General features: G+C 42.3%; 2 protein-coding genes and 1 long non-coding RNA gene across 5 annotated transcripts in view; 2 read left to right on the top strand and 1 right to left on the bottom strand.

Annotated features, from left to right (window-relative positions):
* Window positions 1–13579, top strand: part of LOC309807669 (interferon regulatory factor 6-like) — a 1069421-nt gene that overhangs the window by 71295 nt on the left and 984547 nt on the right. The gene's annotated exons all lie outside the window — the stretch shown is intronic.
* The window catches only part of LOC309807705, a 118525-nt gene that overhangs the window by 13889 nt on the left and 91057 nt on the right, over window positions 1–13579 (bottom strand). Inside the window, exons 4-5 of one of the 3 annotated variants that reach the window (XR_014294643.1) lie at window positions 11479–11562; window positions 7917–10302 (exon numbers count right to left, since the gene is read on the bottom strand). The exons of 1 other annotated variant lie outside the window; for it this stretch is intronic. This is a non-coding gene — a long non-coding RNA (uncharacterized lncRNA). Of the gene's footprint in view, window positions 1–7916; window positions 10303–11478; window positions 11563–13579 lie in introns of those variants that run through there. One more of the 3 variants, XR_014294642.1, reaches the window with a different exon arrangement.
* On the top strand, window positions 1396–3513 carry LOC309808060 (spermatogenesis-associated protein 31A6-like; the record flags this gene model as incomplete). Its single annotated transcript, XM_082628065.1, has 1 exon — window positions 1396–3513. One exon carries the CDS (start codon window positions 1396–1398, stop codon window positions 3511–3513), a length of 2118 nt encoding a protein of 705 aa, XP_082484191.1.

A 13579-nucleotide genomic window follows, 5' to 3' on the forward strand; every position in this document is an offset into this window, starting at 1 on the left:
GAGCCTGAGAGAAGAGGCTGGAGTGGAGGTCTGGCCTTGGGAAGCAGAATCCTATCTGACAAAGCTCACGTGGGCATTTAGGTCTGAGAATGTGTGTGTTTCTTGATCAGAGGAACAGTGACAGAAGAAATCTATGGTGATTAAAACTTAAAAAATCCTTCTTGGGCTACCCTGGTGGTGCAGTGGTTGAGAGTCCGCCTGCCAATGCAGGGGACGTGGGTTCGTGCCCCGGTCCGGGAGGATCCCACATGCCGCGGCGCGGCTGGGCCCGTGAGCCATGGCCGCTGGGCCTGTGCGTCCGGAGCCTGTGCTCCGCAACGGGAGAGGCCACAACAGTGAGAGGCCCGCGTACCGCAAAAAAAAAAAAAATAAATAAAAATCCTTCTTTGCACTCTTCAAAGAAGAAAAACTGAAAATATTTTTATCCACTTTAAAAATAAGTAAAAGGGGAAAAAACCCCACAGAGTTTTAGTTAAATGTAGAAAGTCATGTTGTTCATGAACACAGCTTGCCTAGATAGATGACAGTGAGAGTTGGGTGTTAGCCCCTCATTTCTTCTTCTCTCTCAGCATCAAGTAGAGCTGAAGGGGAGGAGCAGGAGTAGGAAGAAAAGTGGATCTTTGAAAGGTAAGCCTTTGCCATTCAGTCCTGCGTGCCCCCGAGAGTTAGCTTCCATCTCTCCTAATCCTGAGGGCCCAGCTTCACGGTCTCTGAGGATGCCAGTGGCAGAGCTTATTCTTCAGGAAACAGAGCCTTGGGAAGGCTCGTTGGAAGGAGATCAGAGCCCAGATACTTCCCAGAAATTTGTGCTTAGAATGAAGCCATGAGGACCTAGAAATGGGGTGTGTGGACTGTGGTGGACCATTGGTGCCTGGGTTGGGAAGTGGGACCTCCAAGTCCAACTGTGGACAAGTTGTTTAACTTTGCTCAGATTCCTCTGTGTGATGACCACTGACCTTTCTCCCCTACACGGCAGTTGTAAGGGCTACAGGGGTTAATTAACGTGAAGGCACTTTGCAAAGGACAAACCCTTTTCAAGTGAGACTTACCATCACTGTCAGGGACATGTGGCCTTGGACACTGATACTTGGGCTCCAGAGTCTAATCCTCCAAAGATTTCCCTTAAAGGGCCATTGCACTCAGCCTCCTGAAAGACTCTTAGGCCTCTGCCTTCACCACCATGACCCAGTCTCCTGATTTCCAGCTTGCAGAGATTGCCTGGAAGAACTGGAGGGGACTCACAACCTGGTTTCACTTCTGCAAAGGTAAAGAATCTTTCCCCTTCTCTCCTGGGTCGTCCTTCCTCCCAGAGCCTATAATGTGACCCCAGCCCTGGGAGGGGGAGCCATGGGAGGGCGTGGCTAAAGCCCTAGGGTGAGGGAGAGCAGGAGCATTATGAAGTCAGTGTCGGGGCAGAGGAGGGTTCTTGGGCTGCAGGTGCCCACCCCTGCCTGTCCTGTCCAGCCATCCTGGCCCCATCTGCTCTCCTACAGCTGCCTGGGGAGGCTTCCTGGCAAGGGCAACTTTCATCAGCTCTCATGTCAAGACCCTCCTGGTGAGACGTGCAAAGCAGTGCCTGCTGGAGCCTGTGGAAGATACTGCTTGAAGGGTTGGGAACCCTGCATGAACACCTCCTGTAGGGTTTCCTTCCTTGATCCAGACACTCGAGAGGTGCTGGAAGCACACATTAGAAGGTTTTGGGTAAAGCACAGGTGGACCCTCCCCCTCAAGGTCCTCAAGCCCATAAATCTCTTGAAGCGGAAAAAGCTCCAACCCTCCACCGTTCTGCAGTTTGCCTCTTCCCCTTCAGCCACCTGTGTGTCTGGGTCCCACTCAACAGTCAAGTGTGCTGAGTTCCTGGAGAAACCTCCTCAGGCTCATTCAGGAGAGAAGGTGATAACAGAAGAGTCAGTTCCTACCCTGAAGAGGCCTCTCCTTGTCCCCTCAACTGTGTGTAAGGAAATCCAGAGTGCCCTGGGAGCGATTCCATCTGCTGACTACCATGGGCCCTCAAAGGCTTCTCTGACTGGACAGGAGGGCAGGCCACCTTCTCAGTCCCTCACACTTAGCCTTGTGGGCAGAACCTGGAAGAGTGAGACTGTGGAATGGGTCAAGAGGGACAGCCTAGAGCCAGGTCCAAGTTCAGCAATGGTCAGGAATGAGCCAACGGAGGAGAGTGGTGGTCAGGCCTCAGGAGACCCCTGCCATAGGGTAACAGTGATGGAGGTGAACTTAGGATCCCAATCTTTGAGAGGTGAAGAGGCCAGGGAGGCTGTGGAGGCCAAGGAGTCTCCTGCTCTTCAACCACAGTCTAGTGTTATCTTGGAAACCAAAGTGTTGACAAAATCCCAAACCACAAATGTACATATGAGGAGTTTAGAGGTGCCAGGGGCCAGTAAACGTTTCCTACTACCTAGAATGTCTGTTTTCCAACATCCAGGTGAGCCATGCCTTAACATGGGGGTTGCCAGTGAGTTTAACTCCAAAGTAAAGGTACAGTCAGACAACCAGATTCAGGACTTTCCCAAACACATGTTCCTTGCTGCAGACAACTTGGCTTCTCAGGTGCCTCAGTGCCATCCCCAGAGAGTCCCCACCAGAGACAGGTTAGCTTCCCAGGAGCCAAGTGGCCTTATGGAAGCCCAAAGGAGCAACCTAGGGCAGCAGGAGCCCAAAACTTCAAAACTCCAAGACTCATGGAAGAGCCAGAGCAAGATGATTGCCCCTACTTACAAAAGAGAGGACTGTAGGAGGCATAAACCAGGCGAGCATGAAGAAAGGTTTAAAGAATTAGGGACCTCTCAAGCTGGAAGTATGAGCCACCCTGCCCAGGTCAGGGGAATAACAGACTCTATTGGGAGCAGATGTCTCCAGCTCATGCCAGAGAAGAAACATAGCCCTCCAGAAAGCCTCTTCAGAAAAAGGATGAGGCTATTTTTAAAGTGGATTTTCCCCAATAAAAAAGTCAGTGGTCGAGATGCTCTGCAAAAATTCAAGCCCATATCAGCCACTGCCCAGAGTCACGGATCAGTCAAAAGCAGATCAATCTTGAAGAGTGAGACTGCTGAGGGTCAGGCACTCATGACAGCTGTTGGACAGATCCCAGAAGAAAAAAGAGCAATTCACCATGGACTTCATGCCACAAAGTTAAATGAACACAAACTGGAATTCCAAGTCCCAGTATGTGGGTGTTTCTGCTGCCATAGGCTTACCTCCTACCCAGAGCAACGGAGAATGATGGGTTATACAGCCTGCAGTCATAAAGCCACCTCCAAGGGCCAGAGTTGTTCTATCAGGGAAAGGGAAGTCAGACACCAACATAGTTTGAAAAGTGTAAGGTTCGACGATGAGCAGCTGGGCCTAAGGTGCCTCCCATCCTTGCCCCCCAAGAAGAGTTTGTTTCCAGTTAGTACCTGCCAGTATGGGCCAAGGATTCCAGGTGCCCCAGCCCGCCATCAACACTGTCCAAGGCATTGTCATCTTTGGGGAGGTGTCTTGCCTGGTCGACAGTAAAATCCTTCTTTAGTCTTCCCTTTAGTAGGAAGACATGTCTCCAAGTCAACATTCAGTCCATGTAGAGAAAATGATTTTCTCCTTAGCACGTCCAAGGTATTTAATGTTCTCCAATACATGTATATATATATATATATATAGATATATTTTTTTTTTTCCCCTAATAAAAGCATAGTGTAATGGCTGCTGTCTCTGCTGTGCACTTTGTCTTCTAGAAGGGGGGGGCATGGAGGGAGGTGGACAGTAGCATCACAAGCTTGCTCCTTGTCTCGTGTCCCTTCATTGCACCTTATGATACTGTCATTACACAGACCAAAATTACTCTAACAATGAGACGGGAAAAACCTATGAAACCCACACCCAAGGATCTGGTTCAACCAGTCTTTCTCCTCCTTCTATGCTACTTTGAACTTTATGCAACTGTAGTGGATAGGTTTACACGATAGGGCCGGACATTCCAATTCAGGCTCCAGGAAGTGTCAGAGCCAAGTGGATGGAAGTTTGGGGGGAATAGAGTATGGGCTCTGAGTTCAGAAACAGGAGAAATCTTGCCCCTGGATCTCTTGGTAGGGAATATACAACATCTGCTCTTAAGAGTTCCTTCTCTCTCTGATGAAGGTTGGGATTGAGGTATGCCCTATGAACCCCTTTTAGCTTAGCCATAATAAAATGTACAGCATCACCCTCCCCCACCTCTGTTTTTCCTACACTTTAGAGCAGCAGCAAGGATGGCATTTCCAGCTCTGTGTGTGTAGGTGGGGGGAGTATCAGGGAGGCTGCTGAGGGCTGTGTTGAGTCCAGTCCCATATAAATGAATGGCTGCGTTCATGGGTCACCTACCTTCCACTCTATGTTAACCCCAGAGAAGGAGTTTTGGATGAATGGAATAGGGGTGTGACTGTGGGTAGTAACTATCTGATGGTCAAACACTGTGAATTTAGGGTGGGATGTAGGTGTAGAAAAATCCTTGGATCCAAGGAAGGAGGCAAAGTGGTACCAGATTCCCATAAATTGCAGTTCTGAAAGAACAGCCCCCTGACATACAACCACCATCTAAAGGCCTAAAGGGGAGGAAAAGTTAAGGGTCCAGTAGCTCACCATGGCCCCACGCCAGGGTCTCTACTCTATTCCAACTCTAAGATCACAGACCTAGAGAAACCACCTTTAGGTCAAAACAGAAGGTCAAACTTATAGAAGTAAAGCAAATCAGGGAAGGTGAATCTCTTAATACTATATTTAATAAGCTTACACATCATCACCTCTTGACTTTTAGAAAGGATAACTTAACAATAGGTGTAAAAGCCAGGACTAGGGAACTTGGGATGTGACTCCTAGTCTGGTGACCTTCACATAAACACATGGCCCAAGGACTGCTCCAGGGGAGAGGTGGGGACTGGCTTGTGATTGTGTAGTAAGCCTTGCCTGTCTCCCAGTCCTTGATCACCCCAGAGCCTGGCAGGTGAAGAAGCAATCAGACAGGATTCGTGGTGGTGTGGAGGTGACCTGTGCAAAGTGGATGGGGCAGGGTGCAATCCAGGAGTGTTCCACTGATCTGCTTCTGGCACAGCTTTTCTTGTCTCCTGACCCCTGTCCATATGGAAAAGCAGGGAGATGAGGAAGAATTTCTCTAGAGTGATTTGGTATTTTCTGCCATGTGCAGGGCGCATGGTGGACACAGCTCTAGGTGGTGTCTTTCTCATTGTGGAGATTTCGGTTCCAGCTGATGCCCCTGATCCAGATGACAACAGAAATGGACCCCATCCCCCATCCCTGTCAGGCCCCTCAACACGTGGAAATGCTGTGACCTGGGGTGGAGGGGGCAGAGTGAGCACAGGACTGCTCACACCCCTGGTTTCTCCCTGGAGCCAGGCCCTACCTCTGGGCCCCGATTCCCAAGGCAGCCTCCAGAATGGGCAGAGCAGTGAGAGTGAAGCCAGGACTTGTGGGAGGGGTCGGTACCCAGAGGAGAGAGTTGACAGGGCTGGGACCTGAGCCTGGCTGCTGCTGGGTCCTCTCAGGGGCACCCAGAAGTGAGTTCTGGGAATATGGGGAAGCTGGACTTGGACCCCCCTGGCTCCTGCTGGGAGAGTGCCACAGACAGGTGATGCTGATGGAACAGCAAGAAAACAGAAAGAAGCAAGTCCCTTTGCCCTTCTCTTGTTGCTCCATCTTCCATAAGGTACAGTAAGACAAGAAATTGAGAGACCAAAAGAAAAAAAGAAATGGAGAGACCCAGAGACAATACACAAAGACTTCACGGACACACCTCTCGAGAGACTTCTCACGCAAACACCTTTCTCAGAGATCACATACTGAGACCTCACACAGGGACCTCATGTTGCTTCACAGACCCTCAGACAGAAACCTAGCACAGATTTAACAGATTTCCCAGAGATACCTTCCAAAGGGACCTCATACAGAGACTTCACACAGAGATCTCACCCAGAGACAACACACAGAGACTTCACAGAGACCTCACATCTATTCTTCAGTATCCATTGACAAGTCTTTCTTAGTGAATATGAAACCACTTAGCAAACTGGCAGCATGATAAATATATTATCAGTTGTGCCCCTCTGAGATCCACCAGACACTCACTGTCAGCATTACTCTAAATGGGGAAATGTTGGAGAAGTTTTGTTCTTTTGGAATGTCACTGCCTCTGAACAAAAGAATTATACATTCCAAATGTAGATTTTCAAATTTCATTCTTAGGTGTTCATTAGCTTGAAGATCACATATTACATTATTTTATTTTTATTTATTTTAGAAGAATGAAGAAAATAATGTTTATTTCTTAGAAATGCATGTAGTACTCTATTTTTTTATTTTAAAAGATTTTTATTGGAGTATAGTTGAGTTACAAATTTGTGTTAGTTTCAGGTGTACAGCAAAGGGAGCCAGTTATACATATACATATGTCCACTTTTTTTAAAGATTCTTTTCCCACAGAGGCCATTACAGAGTATTGAGTAGAGTTCCCCGTGCTATACAGTAGGTTATTATTACCTATTTTGTATATAGTAGTGTGTATATGTCAATCCCAATCTCCCAATTTATCCTTCCCCCCTTATCATCTCCTGGTAACCATAAGTTTTCATTTGTACTCTTTTTTTAGGAGAATCACAAATTTTAAGCACAGCTAAAACACTGTCAGTCTCCAGTGAGAGAAAATATTTGTCCAGTTTAGTTATCATCCAGTCAAATGGTATCTGGCACATTTTTTACTTTATTGAGGACAGAACTTAAACTTGAGATGGCTTACTTGTTTCCTTTGGAAACATAAGAAAAACCTGCAACAAAGGTACTCTAGGAATGAAATAAACCAAGAAAGAAGCATCCGGACTCACATTCACTTCCCAGAGGGCTGTGTAACTAGCACGTTATTTTGCACATAATAGCTTGCATCAGGTTTGTGGGGTTTGCTTTAGTTTTTAACAGGCCAATAATCATGTGAGGATTTTTCACAAGTCAAATTTCTGGTTTTAAATTTTACATTCTGGCAAAAGTATGCTTCTGAATATTATTTTATTTCTTAAAATGTGGTAATGCCCTAAAATGATATTACACAATCATAACGTTCAGCTAACATACTTAAAAAGATGGGCTATTAAGGATTCATTCTTCAATAATTCTATGAAATGCACATTTTCTAAGACATGCAGTTAGGATCCATTTTATATTCATTATAGGGTTAACACATTGCTTTAAAAATTTTTGAAAGATTATAAAATATATGACTTAGCCTATGCTTGACATTATACATGTTACCTCATAAAATTACTGAGGGAAGGATATCTTAATATCTGAATTGAAGATAGTGTACATTTAATCTACATTTGGCTTATAACAATGAATAATGAAAGGCTTTCATTTATTATATATCTCACACTTTCCAAAGGGTACACTTCTAAAAGACTACTGATTTCTCATTGCTAATAAGCAACCTATTGTCCTTGCCTTGGTAAAATCTATTTTAATGACAGCTGGTTCTCTCCCAGATTATCCATTGGTATTACAGCGTCACGGTCTTTTAAGAGGAGCAGGGCTGACACGAGGACTCTTTGGGCTTATTTCTACAAGAAGTTTAGTTTTTCTATTCTCCTAATTAAAAAATGTATAATTATTAATTTTTCACTTTCTTATGTCATTGAATCAGAAAACAATGGACTATGGTCATGTATGTCATCTAATACTCTATCAGATCACTTTTTTTTAAATAGTGCAGCTTACTCAGGTAAGTTTACTGATCAGAACAAAATGGAATCAATTAGGAAAAAGTTCATACAGGAAAATATCCTTTTCAAAGTTGACTATTTTAACACAGTTAAATAAGCGATTATTTTTTAATCCTTTGAGTTAAAATTGTTCAGGGTGGCCAAGAAAGTCTGGAAACATGAAAAATGTCCATAAAAGCACTTTATTACTATAATACATTGAATGTGTTGCTCCTTATTATTAATTCACAGTTCATTAAGCTGGGCAAAATTACAACGAACAATGTGCATTAAAGCAAAATTCCCATCAATCATTTTCCATCTGTCATACATTCTTTTTTGTTTTTTTTTTTCTGTATGCGGGCCTCTCACTGTTGTGGCCTCTCCCGTTGCGGAGCACAGGCTCCGGACGCGCAGGCCCAGCGGCCATGGCTCACGGGCCCAGCCGCTCCGCGGCATATGGGATCCTCCCAGACCGGGGCACGAACCCGTATCCCCTGCATCGGCAGGCGGACTCTCAACCACTGCGCCACCAGGGAGGCCCTGTCATACATTCTGTCAGATGATTTGTGTGTCTAATTTTCATGGAAAAACTTGTACCTTTACTCCAGAATAAGAAATCAAGGGGGATCAATCTATTAAAAAGATATTAATATTCCTAGACTCTGTGGCCTTCAGTATTTTTTTTTAAGAAGATTCACCTAGTGCAAATCTTATAAATATTTTTACCATTTAATATGCCCAGACAAAATGGATACAAAAATTAGATAAAAGAGAAAACAACAAAAACAGATCCCCTTTGTTTTCAAAACATTTGATGTTTACATCAAAATATTTTGTTGAAAATGAAGTGATTTTTAATCTATAGTTAAAAGACACTATAATGATATTTAGAACATATTACAGATCCGGATTTTTACAAATAGATTTTTATTTAAAACAGGTCTCACACTGATATCAATAAACCAGGCACTCTAGAACAAAATGTGGAGAGATGGCAATTATGAGATGACTTCTTAATACTCCAAGGGAAAAAGATTTTTTCCAAAGTAGTCCATCTACAATATTAACCCTTAAGATCTACTCCCCTTGATAGGTTTCAATATTATTTTCTCTTTTATACACATTGACTTTATAATTAACTCCTACAGGAGGACATTTCTGGAAATGTTCCCAGATATCTACAGCCACACTTTCGGTCATGATCACACCATGGAAAAAGTAGGGAACATCCAGATCCTGATGATCCAGGGGTTTCATAATTACCCCTTTGAGGTCAGTCAGAATCATAATCATTCCCAGAACAGGGTCGGTCTTTACATTTGTGCCCCGAGACATGCAGATTGTAACACTACCCACCCAAAGGCAAGTTGTCTTCCTTACTCAGGTTTGCAGGGGCACCACTCACTGTGGTAGCTAGAAGAGTCCGTTGCCCCCAGCCCGGACCTGCATTCTGTACTCTCCACACACACATCGTACCACAGATATACCAGTGGTGCTGATGAAACTTCCAGAAAGCTATAAAATAATGCGTGCCAGGCACGGTAGATGAGGATTCAGAAAATGCTAACATCTTCTCTAGGAAATAAAGGTGACATACCTATGTGGCTTTAAGCATTTTTGTGCATTAGCTGGCCCCCGGGATCTGGGAAAAAGCATCTGATTTTAAAGTTTCTCAGCCTCATTCTCTGCAGTGAAATCTGAAGCTCTTCCTTCCTTCTCTGAGTCCAGAAGCTGGAATTGATACAGTCTGCTCTCTGTGATTTGTCTCTACCATTTGTTTCCAGTGACCACTTCAACTCAGATATCTCTGAATTCAGGGGTCACTCCTAAACTTCAGGACGAAGGTCACTGCCCTTTTTATTCCCACCACAAGTTTATGCTAGTAACCCTTTACCGTGTCAATAAATTTATTTTGTAGAATATGCCCCCTGGACTCCACCTGCTAAATCTGTTTTGTGGGCAAATCATTTGTTACTTAGCTAAACAAATTTTATAAAATCATATTTCATAAAATTGTATTTTATAAAATGTTACTTTCTTATTTCTTATTTATAAAATTGGTAAATCCAGGGATTTAGGCTTAATTATTATTTTTTAAAATGTTGGTACTCATTTTGCCAATTTTTCTTTTTACATATATCAGAAAATATGTTAAGAACTCAACTGTGAAGATACCACTATTTTTATTTTTTCTCACTTTTTGTACTTAACTTTTATAACAAACCTTTATTATTGCACAGGAAACAAGAAAGTTTGTTCCTTGGAAAACATCAGTCCTAAGAACGTACTAAGTTAAAGCTTAGCATGTTAGATCTGCGAGTAGCCTTGTCTTTTTTTTTTTTTTTTTCGGTACGCAGGCCTCTCACTGTTGTGGCCTCTCCCGTTGCAGAGCACAGGCTCCGGACACGCAGGCTCAGCGGTCATGGCTCACGGCTCCAGCCGCTCCGTGGCATGTGGGATCTTCCCGGACCGGGGCACGAACCCGTGTCCCCTGCATCGGCAGGCGGACTCTGAACCACTGCGTCACCAGGGACGCCCAACCTTGTCTTTTTTTTAATGATGCTTTTTTCTGAATTGGTTAAAAAAAAAAAAAAAAAAAAAGCCTTAAGGCTTAGGAACAGAAGCAAATTGAGAATTAAAATCCAAATCATTCAAATGAAGTTTGTCAGAACAGTTTGTGTGTGGAGAGGACAGCTTCTAGGCACTTCAGAGAAACCAGCAGGACAGAATTGAGAATAGCCAGCACCTTACAGGGCTTCTCACAGAAACGCTTTAATGCAAAGAGGTGACTGGATTTCACAGGGAGACCAGGGAGAGGATGCAGAGATAATTAAATCACATTCAAGCACCTGTTTACCTGGGAGGTAAGTTCCTTCATATTGTGGTCAGATGCTGTTTAGGGGGACACTGGTGCAGGGGAGGTGTTGGGAGGATGAACTCTTTTCTGAGTGATTTTGCAAGTGTGAAAATTCATCCAACAGAGATGCTAGAAAAATTTGCTCCTAGTAGCGAGCGTCCAACATGATATTTTGGGACAAAAATGTGTATTTGGAAGAATTTTTCACAAAAGAGCAGTGATGGGAGGAAAAGATTCATATGGGCCTGGCTAGTAATATTCTTCCTTCACAATTTTCTTGTGGGTTCCTGAGGCCTGTTGTGACTGCTTGGAGACCTGGTCCCCAAGCAATGGCCCTCTTTGTCATACTCAGGGTAACCCAGGAAGTTGCTTGTCTGAAGCAGAAAAGGTTCTCCCTTCCACTCATGTCCTCTTGCTGATCAGATGAACACATGGCATCATCTACAGCTGAGAGGTGTTTGTTAACTACCTTTGTTTCATAGGACACAACTCATATATACTCTACAGTAATGTTTATCACTGTCTTTTATAATCTCAAGGTAAGAAGTAATCAGTGTTAAAATCATTCTACTGGAATAACAAAGCACATGATTTTTTTTCCCTAATAGTGATTGTATTTGTTTGCTAGGGCTGCCATAACAAAAGACCACACTGGCTACTCGGTGGCTTAAACAACAAAAATATATTTTCTCATAGATCTAGAGGCTAGAAGTCCAAGATCAAAGTATCAAGTTTAGTTTCTTTGAGGTCTCTCTCCTTTGATGGCTACCTTCTCGCTGTGTCCTCACATGGTTGCCCCTCAGTCTGTGCATGTCTGTGTTCTAATATTCCCCCCTTATAAAGATACAAGTCATATTGGATTAGAGTCCATCCATATGATCATTTTACCTTAATTTTCTCTTCCAAAGCAGTATTTCCAAGTAGAAGTTAAGCTTACTGTACAAGCAATCAGGTATTTAATAAGAGGCATTGCTATGGAGACAAAAAAAAAAAGGTTAATAATTGAGGCAAATTTCATATCAGTTTTTGAGTTCTGAGGGTAGACAGTTGAGAAGATCTCTAAATGTCAGGGTTAAAGCATCTTTTGTAGTTTGAATGTCCATCAGATGTTCAGGTAAACTTTCTGAGTGGTCCATATAGCAACAGGAACGAAGAAGACTGTCTAAACATGAGCTGCTGTGGAGATTTCTCTGAAGTTTATATTAAGATATCTACCTTCAGTATGCAGGACTTCAGAAAAAAAGGCAGTTTTAGTTTCAATTATTCCAAGTCAAAAGGGTGGGAGAAAATTTGGAAACACTAGTTTGGAGAGTTGTAGTCAGGTAGTGGAGGAAACTAGAAAAATTCAGGATATAGTCCAGTTTTCAGGTAATTAACAAAACTTCAAGGAAAATTAATAGCACTAGAATCTAATATCCACAATATGTATTTTGGTTTCTATCGAAAGATAATTTTTCTCTCTAAAATCACCCTCATTTCTATCAAAGATAGCCAAATTAAGACAAATTTGTTTGCAAAATAAGTCTAGATTCAAAAAACTTGGTCTTATTTATATAAGTATAGCAAGGATTGTGACTGACCATATAGGCTTATTTTTTATTTTTATTTTTTGCTTTTATTAAGAGAATTTATTGCCTCTCTCTCCTCCCAATAGCTCAGACATGAAGAAGCAACATCAGAGGAAGACAGACAGACAAATGGCTCTTTGAGTTTGTCCTGCTTGGCACTGGTGAAGGAAGAGGCAGCTTTCTCAAAGTTTTTATCTGCTTAATTGGATGTAGTAGAGAAAGGGAACAAGGAAAGTCAGAGGGTAAGTGAACAGGCTCTGCACCTACCAAGGATGTGTTATCCTCCTAATCGTCCCAGTAGGAATATTCCATTCATGTTCTTTGATCTGATCCTTGCATTGGAAGACACTTCTTTTTTTAATCTCTTTTTTTAAATTTAATTTTAATTTTATATTGAAGTATAGTTGATTTACAATGTTGAATTAGTTTCAGGTGTACAGCAAAATGATTCAGTTATACATATACATATATCCATTCTTTTTCAGATTCTTTTGCCATATAGGTTATTACAGAATATTGAGTAGAGTTCCCTTTGCTATACAGTAGGGTCTTGTTGATTATCTATTTTATATATAGTAGTGTGTATATGTGAATCCAAACTCCTAATTTATCCCTCCCCATACCTTTTCCCTTTAGTAACCATAAGTTTGTTTTTTAAGTCTGTGAGTCTGTTTCTCTTTTGTAATTAAGTTCATTTGTATCATTTTTTCAGATTCCACAGATAAGTGATATCATATGATATTTGTCTTGCTCTGAATGACTTCACTTAGTATGATAATCTCTATGTCAATTCATGTTACTGCAAATGGCATTATTTCATTCATTTTTATGGCTGAGTAATATTCCATTGTATATATGTACCACATCTTCTTTATCCATTCATCTGTCAATGGACATTTAAATTGCTTTCATATCCTGGTTATTGTGAATAGTGCTGCACTGAACACTGGGGTGCATGTATCTTTTGGAAGTATAATTTTCTCCAGATACATGCCTAAGAGTAGGATTGCTGGATCATATGGTAGTTCTATTTTTAGTTTTTTAAGGAATCCCATAATATTCTCCATAGTGGTTGAACCAATTTACATTCCCACCAACAGTGTAGGAGGACTCCTTTTCTCCACACCCTCTCCAACATTTTTGTAGTCTACAGTTTGTAGACGTTTTGATGATGGTTACTCTGACTGGTGTGAGGTGATACCTCATTGTAGTTTTGATTTGCATTTCTCTAATAATTAGCGATGTTGAGCAGATTTTCATGTGCTTTTTGCCCATCAGTATGTCTTCTTTGGAGAAATGTCTGTTTAGATCTTCTGTCCATTTTTTGATTGGGTTGTTTGCTTTTTTGATATTGAGCTGCATGAGCTATTTGTATACTTTGGAGATTATTCCATTGTCAGTCTCATCATTTGCAAATATTT

This window comes from Mesoplodon mirus (assembly GCF_964341445.2).
Source record: "Mesoplodon mirus genome assembly, chromosome: 7".
Taxonomy (NCBI): domain Eukaryota; kingdom Metazoa; phylum Chordata; class Mammalia; order Artiodactyla; family Ziphiidae; genus Mesoplodon; species Mesoplodon mirus.